A 13,610-nucleotide genomic window follows, 5' to 3' on the forward strand; every position below is an offset into this window, starting at 1 on the left:
CTCAAATTTCGCAATTAATATAACGAGCAGGAACACGTTACCAATCGCAAATGCGAAATGATAACTCATACATTTAATTACATAATTAATTACACGTTTCCATATAAATTGTACGTAATAATCGTATTAGCGTAATTAATGTATTCTCCTAAAGACCTGTAATCTCTTTTTTACTCTTAAGCTCATATGACTAGTATTCATAAAATCTCCGATACAAACATAAATCGATCAGTCGCCATTTATGCAGCCTCGGATTTTTCATTTGTGATTCACGAGATAGTAACCGAGCGAGGATCTCCGAGCGTCACTCCGCCAGGAATCCATACACGGCGTACTCTCGACGGAGAAAACGAAGCTCGCATCGAGGATCAAGCCGATAACTCACGCGCGGATTCCGAGTCCGATCTCGGGATCGTGTTATATGAAATTAATCAAACGGACGTGAACCGATACGAATCCGCCTTCGCTTTGAAGCAAAATTAATGGTGTCTTGCGCAATATCGTCCGTAGCCGGGGAGCGCGAGCGAATATCGATGGTGAGTCACATTCATCCGCGGGGACCGTCGCCTCTGACAGGCCTCGCCGGTGCTCCGATGCCACCGCTGATCGTGTTTGTTCGCAAGAAATACGGCACAGCCGCGCGTCACGGCTGCGGAAGAGAGAAACGCAGGAAATTAGATCACCTTGCCGTGGAACGGTGGGAGGAGCACGTGGAGGAGAGCCCGGTCGAACAGCCCCGTTTCAACGCGAGACAGTCGGAGAAAGGGCGAACAGAAACTGCATTCCAAATTCGCCGATACAGGCGCGCGGCCTTCCGATATAAACGCGGTATCGATCGTCTGATATCGAGGCACGTTACAAAAAGCACCCGCCTTGACACGATTTTGCATTATAAAACCCCGTAGCGCACGTATCCTTTCGCGATACTCTCTGACGCGCGATTTTACGCCATATAATATTTCGCAAAATACATCGCGTGCTGATTGCAACGATGATCAATTAATTGTCGAACTGACTGAGTCACACTTTAATTTCTTTGATTGACGGACGCTTCGGCCCATGTAATAATCCATGATACCAAAACAATTAAATGCACGATCGACCTGATTACACATTGATTGCTACATGAAAATTGAAATGCCGTTCTAAAGTTCTGTTTAAAAAGAGACATTTCTATCGAGTCGAAGCTGTCCGAAGCAATACCATTATCTCCGGTTAAGTCGATCCCGCAGAATTGCCGCCAAGTTTATGAACGTTGTTCTTTGTTGATGCCATGCGGGGATTGAAATTTCAAGTGGACGGTGTTCTCCGCACGCTCGACGAAAGCGAGAGAGCACGTTGAGTCAGTCTACGTTTTTATTAGCGGTGTATCGGACACGTAGGGTAACAAGAGTGGGCAATACCATTAAGCATGGGATCCCTAAACTTCGCAAACTCGATCCTATTGCTTCCTCCATTCTCGTCCCGTCACTGCCTCTTCCGTGCGGAGGGCTAGCCGTCGAGATCGAGTCGAAATCCTTTAACGATCGATCTTCGATCGTGCTGGAAAGAGCCGTCCCTTTTCCGTCGGAGCAGCACCAGCTTTGACTTTCCGATTACTCGCCTGGGAACGAACGCGTTACGTTCTGAAAATTCACCTACTAGAGAATGCTGCAACGAGTACGTTCTCCCGCGACGATTTTTCTCGAAGTAGGATTTACTTCACGCGCGATACGGAGCCGCAATATTTCTCTTGCACCGGAACGCTTGCCAGTATGATTTTTTCAAAACAACGAACGTGGAATCGATTCGCAGAGAAGAATACTAGTCTGCAATAAAATGGAATCCTTGCATTTCGCAATCTGTGAGGTAAGTCGTGGATGTAATGCGAATATGATGTCGGTTTCCGTATATACATCGCGCAAGAAATGTGTCGTTTCTTCTTACGCAGTGCTCCTGCTACGAATCAAATACGATAATATATTATAACGCAAGTCAATACTATGTAGATCTAGATATTTATTTCGCAATTTATGAGAGGCATCGTATTACAAAATATAAGGAAAATGACAGCAATAAAGCAAAAGTAGATGTAATTAATTAATGACGTTTTAATTAAGCGAATATGATAGTACGGAAATGAACGTTGAAGCACGATTTATTGCAAATAACATTATGACGCTAATTATCGATGTATCTTCGCAGCATGTGTATCATAGAGATAACCGATTAATCTTTATCCGAATGATAAACGGTCGATTCTCGTGTGATTTCCAGCGATATGGTATAGTAGCAGGTAACTGCTATAATTTATATGTCGATTACCAGTGTCACGATTGTAAACGTGGAGAGGATACACACAGCTTTACGTGAAATTTTTCATAGATTGGACGCGTTTCCGACGGTCAATACGTTTGACACGTAACAATGATCTATACGTACCGATAAGAATTTATGACCGCGACTTTATCGCTTTTCTCGAGAGAAACTCGAACTCCCTGATAATCTGAATGCATTGGAACTTCATGCCGGCTTTGAATTTTTCATGATATAAAAAGACGTTGTTGGACAGCGTACGAGGATAGATTGCGCCGCTACGTGAGTCAAGGGAATTTCACCAGGTGTTCATTTTGTCTGAAGGAACCCACGGAATTGCCAATTACAATTTTATGTTTCGGCCTATACGGAAGATCACGTACCCGAACGTGTCCGCATGTGTTTATGTGAGTGTTTTCATGTGAAAAGGAGAAAGAGAGGTGCACCATTAAACATATATATAGATATAGGTATAATGTAGATATAGAACGCGAAAATTCAAATTTGATGAGATTTTCGAGCTTTATACTTCGATTCCTATATATTGGACATTGGATTACTTTCCGCAGGAAATTATTGAGAATCTCGCGGCTGCATATGGGAAATGGATTTCTTCCATCTCTCAACATCACAGGATCTCTGATGCTGTGCACGTTAATAAGAAATCAGACAAAAATAGAGTAGACATGCTCTTTCGATCCTTTAAGAAATTGACCTTATAATATAATATAAACACTTTCAGATATAATATCCGAGACACAAGAGATCATGCATCATTATCTCTTTTTTCTGCTCGTCATCGAGTTTTAGGTCAATTGAGTGAAAGTTCCTCTCCGCAAATAACTAAACAATCACGTTGTATCGCTTGTACGAGAGAAAATGTATTACTATTTAGTATTTGTGAGGGATCTCGCCGTACCTCTTCTTCAGCGAGGCAACCACCAGTCTGACGGTTTGAGTGTATGGCAGGCTTGTCATGCCACACGGATTTCCAATGTCGGGGTTTTGCAAGGAATAATATCCGCCAAGAGAATCACGTAACTGCCAATAGTAGCGTATAAGCAGCGTGATCGATCGACAGGCCAATTTCTGCGTCTCTGCTATTTCTTCTCATCGTCTTTTCACTTATTTCTAAATATTTGTCCCGCATGCTGACTACCTGAGTGCGAATAGTGCTCACTGCTATACGAACCAATGCATTATTTAAAGACTTCGGGAGACTCGTCTTTTGTGAGCGCGCGAACCACCAGAATAAAACATCGGACTATTTTGCAAGATGCAGCAATTCCGTCGATGTGTCTTTTTGAGACGTTTTCGCTAGTCGACAACGAATAAATACTGTAGAAGGATCGTGAAAAATAAGATATACATTAATCATGCTATTAAGCTCACTTTAGGCGTATTGTTATGCATATTAAAATGGACGATCCTCGTATAATAAGTGTATATATAAGAACCGCGTTAACACGTTGCTATACATCTCCAAATTAATGTGTATAATAATGTACCGTGTAAATAATCTTTCCAACATGCATCTGCGTGATGATAAAAAAAGCAAACGTGATATATCAGCAAATGCAATAATCTACTTACATGGCGCTGCGAGTGTCGGGTATGTCACGGTTGCTCGGGAGACCGTCGGAGGCTTCCTGATTGAACTTATTCCTCGCGTATGGGTCCTCGCCCGCTCGCAGACCGCCCCTCGAGACGTACCTGTTGCGCAGAGGAAATTATCGCACGACTGAATTTCTCACAGTTATTCCTTCCCTCGGATCTCGCATCGAATCGCGCCTCGCATGCATCCGACGAACGTGTCGTGGCGAACACGCCACCGTAAAGTCGCACGCGACCCGCGCTGTCCCTATCGCGATAATTATAACGGCACGTTCTTGCGGCCGCCGTAATTGCGAGTAACTGCGCCGACGAACGGCACGGAGATTGAAACATTCCCGACATAATGCGGCATGCAATAATGCCGCGGCGATGCGGCGTTTGCGGTCCTCGACGCGTCCTCGTTGTCTGTCGACGGAGAGTTAGCACACACGGCCACGACGCAGAGCTGATAGCTTTTTGCTATACGTATGTGTATGTGTGTATACTTTTTGATATGTGCCAACTTGGCACCGAAGTCGAAAGTCTCGCGCGATACCGGAATTCACGTTGCATCCGCGAGAATGCTTCCCGGAGAGCTTAAGGATGCTCTAGACGCGACGCCGGAAGTCACCGAGTATCGCTGGGGCGCGGATGAAGTTCGTACGCGGATGAAGACGTACAGCCTCGCCAAGCTAATTAACACGCGGCAGGATCTCCTCGAGACTCGTCGGGACTCACCCCTGTTCGTCGAAGTAATTCCACGTGACTCTCGGATCCGATGTTGGTGCAGGTAGAAGCTCGGACGACATCACGATGGCTGTGCCGTCTGGATCCACGTAGCTGCCGGAATTGCCGCTGGCGGTGAGCGCCAGGGATGCGGGCTCTTTCAGCCGCAAGGCCCTGTTTTCGTTCTGCTAACAAAATCATAAATTGAGTTAATTTCAGCCTCTCATTCATATTTGTATCAAAATTATATCAAAATTGGATCAAAATTAAAGAGTGTGCTGTTTACATCGCCCACGTTCGTATTGGAACTGGAAAAGCTTCAAATGTATTGGAATTTGTACCGTGGAAAGTAACGCTTTTGAAAACCCTGAGCACACTGCAACCGAAACGTAAAATTGTTGCAATCAGCAAATTGTGCGATGATTGAGCGCACCTGTTAAAGTGCTACGCACCGGCAATTCATGGAAAATAAATGTTCTTTGCTGTTCGATAAATTAATTTCCATTAATTCGGGAAACTTGAGCACGCTTCAGGCCGGTTACGGGCGAGTACGTGTACGTTCCAATAACGAAATGCCGCAAACTGCATCTCGCAGTATAATGCAATTATCGTGTATCCGAACATCTGAACAGCATCGAACAGCATCTCGCCATCTACGAGCAATTCCGAGGATCGGTAGAATAGCCCTTCTGGCCCTTGATAACTCAGTCTCGGCTCCTCGCCCGGATCGTTTGGTTTCGACGCGAGGGCAAGACGATTGCCCTGGTCCTCGCGATCCTGCTGATCGCATCATCGATACCGTATACACGCCGTATCGATTTCGAGTCATTACAGAGTCGCCAGCTCGTCGTATCGCCGATGCATTGTGTGCTTCTGCTCCAGGCAGGATGCCTCCGCGTCGTCAATATACAGGTCATCGAATTTCATTTATCAGGCTTCCGGAGACTCGCCTCCGCGTGTCCTCGGTTCCTCGCAAAGATGTTTTCGGAAATGAGAGAGCGGACGTTCTCGTGCGCGCTCGCAGAAGTGACCCTGGCACGTATGACTTTGCGGGCTTACGTGAACGAACTTAAGATCCCGCGCTCGTTTCCGCAAGGAAACGTGGCGATCGCGGCGCGTGGACAATCGGTCGGATTGCAATGGTCGAATGCTCGTGTCTTAACAACGAGCCGGGGGACGCCAGTGGAATATTCAAGCGGAGGTAACCGGTTCGCCCGCTCACCAACCGATCTAAATTTCTCGAACACGTGCTGGCTTTCATTTCAACACGATTGATTTTCGAACGAATATTGCACACAGGGAAACGTAAGGAAAGCACAAATATAAATACAAAATTTGTAGTACTCTTTGGTCAAGAAGCAATTAGCTTCAATCTCTCCTTAATGGAGAATTCTCTGATGTCTACTGATTGTGAGTTCTCCGACAATGGAACTGCGAGATCGAACGAAGGAATGTGGTAAGATCGGCGGTTTACTCCGCTTCTGGAGCGTCATGCGGCAAAATGGACGCGGCAATCGTTTAGAAAGGTGGTAGTAAGCGTCCTAAAGCCTGTATAAAGAATAGGTGCGGTAAGTGCGTCTGCATCAGAGCCATTAATGCGTTGCATTGTACGCCGAAGCGGGCGAGCAACCGTTAATTTCACCGCGATTCTTCTTCCGTCGGGGGCGATCCTGGCTGCAATCCGAATGGCAGTATTTCCTACGGGCACGGGTCGTTAACCCCATACAGCGTCGATCTCACGCGCGAAAGCATCCGACAAAAGAGAGCGAATGAAGCGGAGAAGGCGAGCGAGATGCCCGGAGCGACAGAGCCGATGAAGGAAAATCGCTTCATCGCGAAAACCGAGGCGGGGGCAACGCGAACGCGATGAAATATTAATTCACGGGTCACGGACCGAATTAAACCGGAAGTGCGCTCGGACAGCCGGTCTGCGGCAAGCTGTTGCATCCGGTTCCACAGTGGCGGCGGCGGTGGCGTCCACATGACGCCGCGCGAACATCCGCGTTGTCGCATAAAACGCGATAAAGTGCCCTCGTACGATCAGTCACCGTGGGGTTAAAAGCAAAAGTGGCGTGAATCGATATTTTTATTGTTTCGCAGCTCGCAGCTGCCTGTCCTTTGTGTCGCTCGTGCTGGTAACGTGTATCAAGTACCGTCAATCATACGCGCGATTTTACGAAATACGGAAAAAAAACCTTCGTAACGTTTAATCGCGACAACTGCGGAGATCTAGCCGCCAAGTGCAACTTTATGTCATCACGAAATTATGCCATGCTACGTCGCTACGGAATTGACTAATGCGCGCCGCTGATGTATTAGCGATATTAACACTGTCAGTAATATTGGCTTTCGGTTTCACGTATCGGATTCCGAACGTGAAGGCGATCTAATAGAGTCGTGTTACAGGTTTAACCGTGCATATAATTTAACGCTGTCACATGGAAGACATCGCACAGTGATGGTCCAGAGTTAAACGTCTTCGAGTTGGAAGCTATCGCTCGGCAAAAGCAGAAATTCAAGACGTGGGGGCTTGTTTTATAACATAAAAAACAGTATTTCAATTATGTTTTAGCAGTTAATTTAATTAAATTCAATTCAGCAATTCAATTTGATATTCCTCTTGAATATTCCATTGTGGAACGCATCTAATTAATTAAGCGAGATAATAAAACTGATGACGTTGCTGCAGTTTCTCATTACATTAATTGAAAAGATATAGATAATACGGAGTTATCGTCATACCGTTATACCGTTATACTCTTCACTTTACTGTTTGCGTTACATTATGCTTTTGGATTACGTCACACTCACATCATTCGTGAAGCGCATCAGTCGCTCAGCAAATCGACAAAAAGAATAAGGATCTCGATTCGCGGATGCTGCTTTATCGTTCCCCGTGTTTCCGGGGACGAATTTTTCTTCCGCGGGTTTTACGAGCATAACTGTCAGCACTGCGGAGGCATTATTTCTTTTTGCACGACAAGAGCGCGGCGCGCACGTGACTCCCATAAAATTCATTGCATATGCGCCGATGCAATGATACGCGAAACCGGAAGCGCCTTCTGGCGAATGCATTGCGCTCGGACAATAGCCGTACGCGCAGATCACACATTTGTTGCCGACGTACCCGTTGGCGTTTTCGCTCACGGTAAAAGATATAGGGAATAATAAAAAGGGAGGAAACAGGGCATGTCGGATCAGCAGGATTCGCGGGCCGCTGCGGACACACGCGGCTTCGAATAATGATTAGAGCTGATATTATGCCATATTTAACAACATCGCACACGCTGCGGAGATCTATCTGCCGTTGGAATCGCATATAATTTAACGGTTTTCTGCTCCTGGTATCTTCCTCTAGCTGAAACGCGCCGCGCGCTCCGCGCGTATACTTAACATTCCTATTTTACTTCAGGCAGAAATTCTCCGGGGATTAAAGAGACCTTAAAAGCTCCCGAGGAGCAACAAAAACTCCTGCACTTCTCCTTCGTCCGCGTTAAGGAAACTAAGTTAAAGCTCAGCCAGTTAGCATCCGATAATGCTATTTACGCGCGTAATCATCGCGAACTTTGTGAAGCCGCTCGTTTATCGATTTATGTCGATCAGCATTTAATTTCGAGATAAAATATGCAGCTGGTACCCTTATTAGTGCGTACTGCGCATTAATTTGTCATTGTCTTACAATGAATCTACTTGATCTCGATATATATACTCACATATGTTTTTAATCCGATTTTCCAGATTTATGCATTATTTCGAAGTATTTTCATAGAAAATATAAAAAAGACACAAGAGAGAGAGAGAGAGAGAGAAAGAGTTGTCAATAAGTTTATCGCTAATTACATATCGTCATTTGAAATATCTAATATATAGAGACTTTATCGCGCGACATCCGAAAAATAACTGCTTCCACTACGATAAATGAGGAAATGGCGGATATGTCATTCTCCGTTATTGTTTTGCGTTATCCCGCGCGAGTCTGGATAACCGAAATCGACCGACGCGATATTGCCAAGGTACGTGATTTCACGATTATTATCGACGAGGGTCGCATTATTAATGCGGTTATTGCCGTCGAGCATATGTACGTTATAATGTAAGCGAGTTACTGACGTATTATTATTAGGCCGCTTTGATATGGATTCGTAAATTGATGAAAACAGTTTCATCGCGAATGATAATGTGGTGTGAACGCGAAACTGTAGGAAATTATTTGTAATTATTTACGTGTTAGTTATAATCTAAATACATGATGCTGTAGAACGTTTTGTCACTAGAATATGCTTTATGATATTAATATACTTAACATAACATTTATGATTTAATATAACATAATAACATATTTTTTTAAATGTAGAATAAAATGCCATAAGGATTTTATCCACTATTCACAAACATTTTGCAAAATTTCTTTATACAGTTTATCTTCATTCAAATTATTTTAACTTCTGTGTGTGTTTGATAATATAGATACAATATATTATCTGTACTCTAAAATTGAATGACAAAACAATTTATTACAAGCAAACAAAATTATTTAAATTTAACGTTGCGTTTGTAGAAAGTCAATTACTTTGTTCAATAATTACATAAAGCATTATTGTGTTCATCTAATCAGGAAATGGAACTCATGTTTGTTATGCAAGTCACAATATTAATAATCTGTTAATGCAGACTTGAATTATTTCGTAAATTATTAAATGATATAACTTCAGTTCTTTTTCACACACATCATTATACGAGAGACAAGTTCCGGATTTTCATCTTTACAAAATTGTACAAAAATCGTTGGAATAAAATTTACTTTTGTACTTCGAGATACGAAAATCTCATATCGCTCGTTCAACCGACCAACCGTGTCCGCTTATTTTTATGCGGAAGAAATACAGTCGATAACCAAATATCGCAAGATTGGAAAAAGGAAGGGTCCTGTCGCGCCGTCGTCATCCACGTGAAAATATGGACTACGGAAATGGTTGGATGGCAACTGTTTCGTCTTTCTCACTCTCAGCACACCTCGTTGTAATTTTGTCGGGGGTGTGGAATTTTCTGCGATTTCCATCTCCAGAGGAGTGTCGACGGGCGCACTTGGAATCGGTTCGCCGAGTGCGAAGAAGAGGAAGGCAGGAAGACGAGGGTGTGAAGCGGGCAGAAAAGAGGGCGGGAAACGGGAATACACGCGGCGGAGAATACCGAACCCGTCCGATATGTTTTCGCTGAGTTATGAGTAGATTTGCATATAGAAACTGTTCGTAGCTACGGAGCCGGATTTGCCCGAAAGCAGACAAAGTGAGAGGGATGACACTCGGACACGACGTCGGTATTAAATTTGCGGCGCCGGCCGATCCGATCTCGGGATTAAATATTGTTAGGCAACGGGGGAGGATCAGAGAAGAGAAAGGACAAGGAGGGAAAGGTATTCCCGTTTCCTGCGCAAGCTACGATAGCTCGCAAAGTTCGGGGCGAATGAAGGCGCCCCGGCGAGGGAAGATTGCGCGCGGGACGAAACAATTTATTCTCACCGGCGTCTCTCGCTCTTAATTGAAGTACGTGGCAGCTGAGTAAAGCGGGACTGAAGTTCAATATGACGTGGAGTACGCTCTATAACGAGCGAGCACTCTCTACGGGGGGTGTCTCGAGACGCGCCGAATGCAAATGTCCGTTTAGTCGATTTTTCAGCGCAATAATGCAAAGGGTGAGTCGAAACGAGAGATTTAACTCCAACGGACCTCAAAGGTAATGATATGCAAATCTACGTGCAAATCTGCACGACGCGCAGTTTTTCGGGCTCGCTAAATTCATGTTCGTCGTGAGTTTGATTTTCAGTCAGCGTAACGCGTCCAATTAAAGTGAGTATTAACGCGCGCTATGGTTACAAAGGGTTAATTTCCCAGCAAATTCGACCAGTCCGGTAAATCCAGTTAGTCGATGGCTCGCTTCGTCCTTCATGGAACGACTATCCTGTATATGGGGCTCTTGCGGTTAATGGTCGGCTCGTCCCACGTCATCCCCGTAGCGGTTTCGGACGATTGCAGACCGAATCGTGGGCTTTCAGGTAATTTAATGTTTCCGCAGCAATCCACTTAGCATCAAAACATGAATCCCTGACTTAAGCGGGGTCTAAGATATTCCATCACGAGAAGAACCCAACGAGTAAACGTAGTAAATTTATTTGAACTTTATTTTATATTTTGTTGTCTCGCTCCGTATATTTTCTGGATTCTTTTCTTTTTGTAATTTCGATGTATGTGCATATTTTTTACCTTAAATTTTCAGTAGTAGTTTTAGTGGAATACTTCCTGATGGAATGACTTTAACTGCATTTTATTAATGTACTTTCGTTTGAAGGTATCATTTCGGTTAATGTAATCTTCAACGCATTAGTCATTTATGTAGCTATGTAGTATTGTGGCTTGTTAATTTCATCGAAATGTAAATTAAAACTTTATACGGCTACATATATGTATGTTAATCATATTATCAGAGTATTGCTGATGGTTGCTCATGCTAGTGTAAATATCGGTTCGTACGAAAGAATGCATACGATTTCGATAAAACTGCGAAAATCGTGAAATATTGTATTACGTGAAAGTTGCAGCGTTTAAACCACAGAGATCATCCGGCAATGTACGTATTAATATAATCCTTCGTTAATATTAAATTTGTCTGACGTGTTGGCGCACGCAGCGGAAATTTATTTATAATTACCAGCCACCAGCGCGTTTATTTCCGATATATTCAACTGAACATTGTGCGGGCTCTTTATAATTGAATTTTCCGTGAAAATTCAAAATTTCGAGAGCCACTGACAATATTTATGCATATGTTATCGATATTTATTTCTCGTTAAAGCAAACTAGTAATAAACATTTGTAAAAAAAAAACGAGAAAACGAATATATTTATTGAATGATTTATATGTTTGATTTGTTAAACTAAAAACTTCATGTTACAGCTCTACTTATAAATACGTTCCATTATGGTTGGCAGTAATGTATTGAATTGTCTCTTGCCTTGTTTATACATTTTTCGAAAGTATCAAAATTGTTGTCGTTACGACCGAAAAGAAATATTTTTATTTATATAATCTAATTTAAATACGCAAATGTTTTTTGATTTTACAGAAATGCACAAGTCACAGAGTGGTTCAATTCTGCTATACAATACGGTGTATAATTCTTTACCGCCTTCGGACACGACGAATGAAGAAACGATGGAACGAGCAAAAATAGGATGGAGACTTAAGATGCTCTATTAAGACGAGAAAGAAGACAACGAGAGAGAGAGAGAGAGAGAGAACTGCTTAATCTTTCATCAATTCCCTTAATTAACCGGCAACAATAGCAGCTGCTTCTTTGATTCTCTCTGCAGGAGGACGTTCTATGGGATCACCGACGGTGAAATTCGATGTCAAGATAGATAGAAGACTATTTGTTCGCGGGAAAGATTTCAATTATCTTTCATCTTATACGAAGAACAAAAATTTATGAATCATTCCTTTCGTACATGATATTGAACAAAGAAGCTAATTACAGTAAGATAAACCAATGTTGTCTTCATAATATGACGAAATTACAAGTTTTCAAAAGATATAAGAAGAATTTCATGCTAGTTATATTCATCCTAATAATTATTCGTCGTATTAATTGAGACATATATAGCTTTTTTATATTTTCATTTTTTCATTTTGCAGCAATTAGGCAGTACGCTCCAGTGGGGTCATATCTCAAAGCAACCAATCTAGTTGTGTGCGGAAAATTTCGAAAAAGCGATCACAATGTCCATGGTAATTACTTTTATCTCCCAATTCGACTGTTCTCTCTTGCTGGAAAAAATCGAGGAGAAGCACGAGCGCATTACTCTGCAGTGTCTGCTGGCAGCTATGGTGTGTACGGCAAACCAACTGCGGCGCCCGTGAAATTCCTCCCGAAACAAAACCCATTGTGCACGAGACAAAGATGAAGAATCCGGCATGAGTACCGCGCGGCATTAGTCCCCGATACCGACTCGATGTCGGCGACCGGCGGCGAAAGGGTTGAGCGAAACGCTCCCAATAGATACGGGAACAATGGTAAGAACCCGGGGATGACTGTCGTTTCCACCCTCGGCCGGGGCTCGATCGGCCACCGCCAGAAGGCTGGAAGCAACCTCGACACTTAACGAAACAACGTTTCTTATCGATCTTCCTATTCGGATATGAACAGTCGCATTGCATCTCAGAGAAACCGAGGATACAACTAGTGCTCTACTCTTTTTCCAACCTCTCTTTTTCTCTGTTTCTCTATTTCCCTTTCTCTCGTTCTTTCCTCTTCTTTCTCTCATTCTGTATCCGCTTTTTTTCTACATCGCATGAAACTGCATGTAATGGGATCACGGGATCGCGTTTGCTAACTCGCGGTCCGGAGCCCTTGAGAAACGATGGCATTTTTTTCCCCAGACAAAACCAGGTCAGCAGGAGATAATTCACAAAGTTTGGCGATTTTTTCACCCGTCGCGGCAGCATAAAACGAACTTTTTCCGCGGGGGACGGTGGGTCACTTCAGGCCCGATCTCCAGCTACCTCGTCGCGTTTTAATAAAGTTAGACATTTAATTAACGCTTTTTTTTTCATGGCTTTGGGTGTTTCGAGTTGGCTCGCTTTGAGAATAAAACATCGGAACTGCTAAAATATCTCCGGGTGAAGTGTCTCATTAGATTTCGTTCGCGGCTCACGGAAGCAGAAAGGCGCACTTTAAAGTCATTCTCTGATCAAACTTTACCGTATTCGTAACGTTTCAAATATAATCCTTGGATGTAGTTGCCTTAGCTTCGTATTAAACCGTTAATTAAATCAAACGTGATAGAAAAAGCTTCTTGATTCTTTTTAATCTGGATTGCGACATCAGATTTGCCATTGATCGCACAAAGCTGAAGTCCAACAAAACGTAGTACATGTTGATTTTATTTTTAACACCGGACGCGTATGCGCGCGCGCGCGTGAGTGTGTGTGTGTGTGTGTGT

At 43.3% G+C, this 13,610-nt stretch overlaps 1 protein-coding gene across 2 annotated transcripts in view; it reads right to left on the bottom strand.

Moving 5' to 3' along the window:
• The window catches only part of LOC105277510 (polypeptide N-acetylgalactosaminyltransferase 2), a 185,068-nt gene that overhangs the window by 38,434 nt on the left and 133,024 nt on the right, over nt 1-13,610 (bottom strand). The window contains exons 2-3 of one of the 2 annotated variants that reach the window (XM_026968444.1): nt 4,627-4,799; nt 3,889-4,008 (exon numbers count right to left, since the gene is read on the bottom strand). In XM_026968444.1, the coding sequence (XP_026824245.1) occupies nt 3,889-4,008; nt 4,627-4,799 (293 nt within the window). Of the gene's footprint in view, nt 1-3,888; nt 4,009-4,626; nt 4,803-13,610 lie in introns of both variants that reach the window. The other variant, XM_026968443.1, reaches the window with a different exon arrangement.

Source organism: Ooceraea biroi, chromosome 3 (assembly GCF_003672135.1).
Source record: "Ooceraea biroi isolate clonal line C1 chromosome 3, Obir_v5.4, whole genome shotgun sequence".
NCBI classification, from domain to species: Eukaryota; Metazoa; Arthropoda; class Insecta; order Hymenoptera; family Formicidae; genus Ooceraea; species Ooceraea biroi.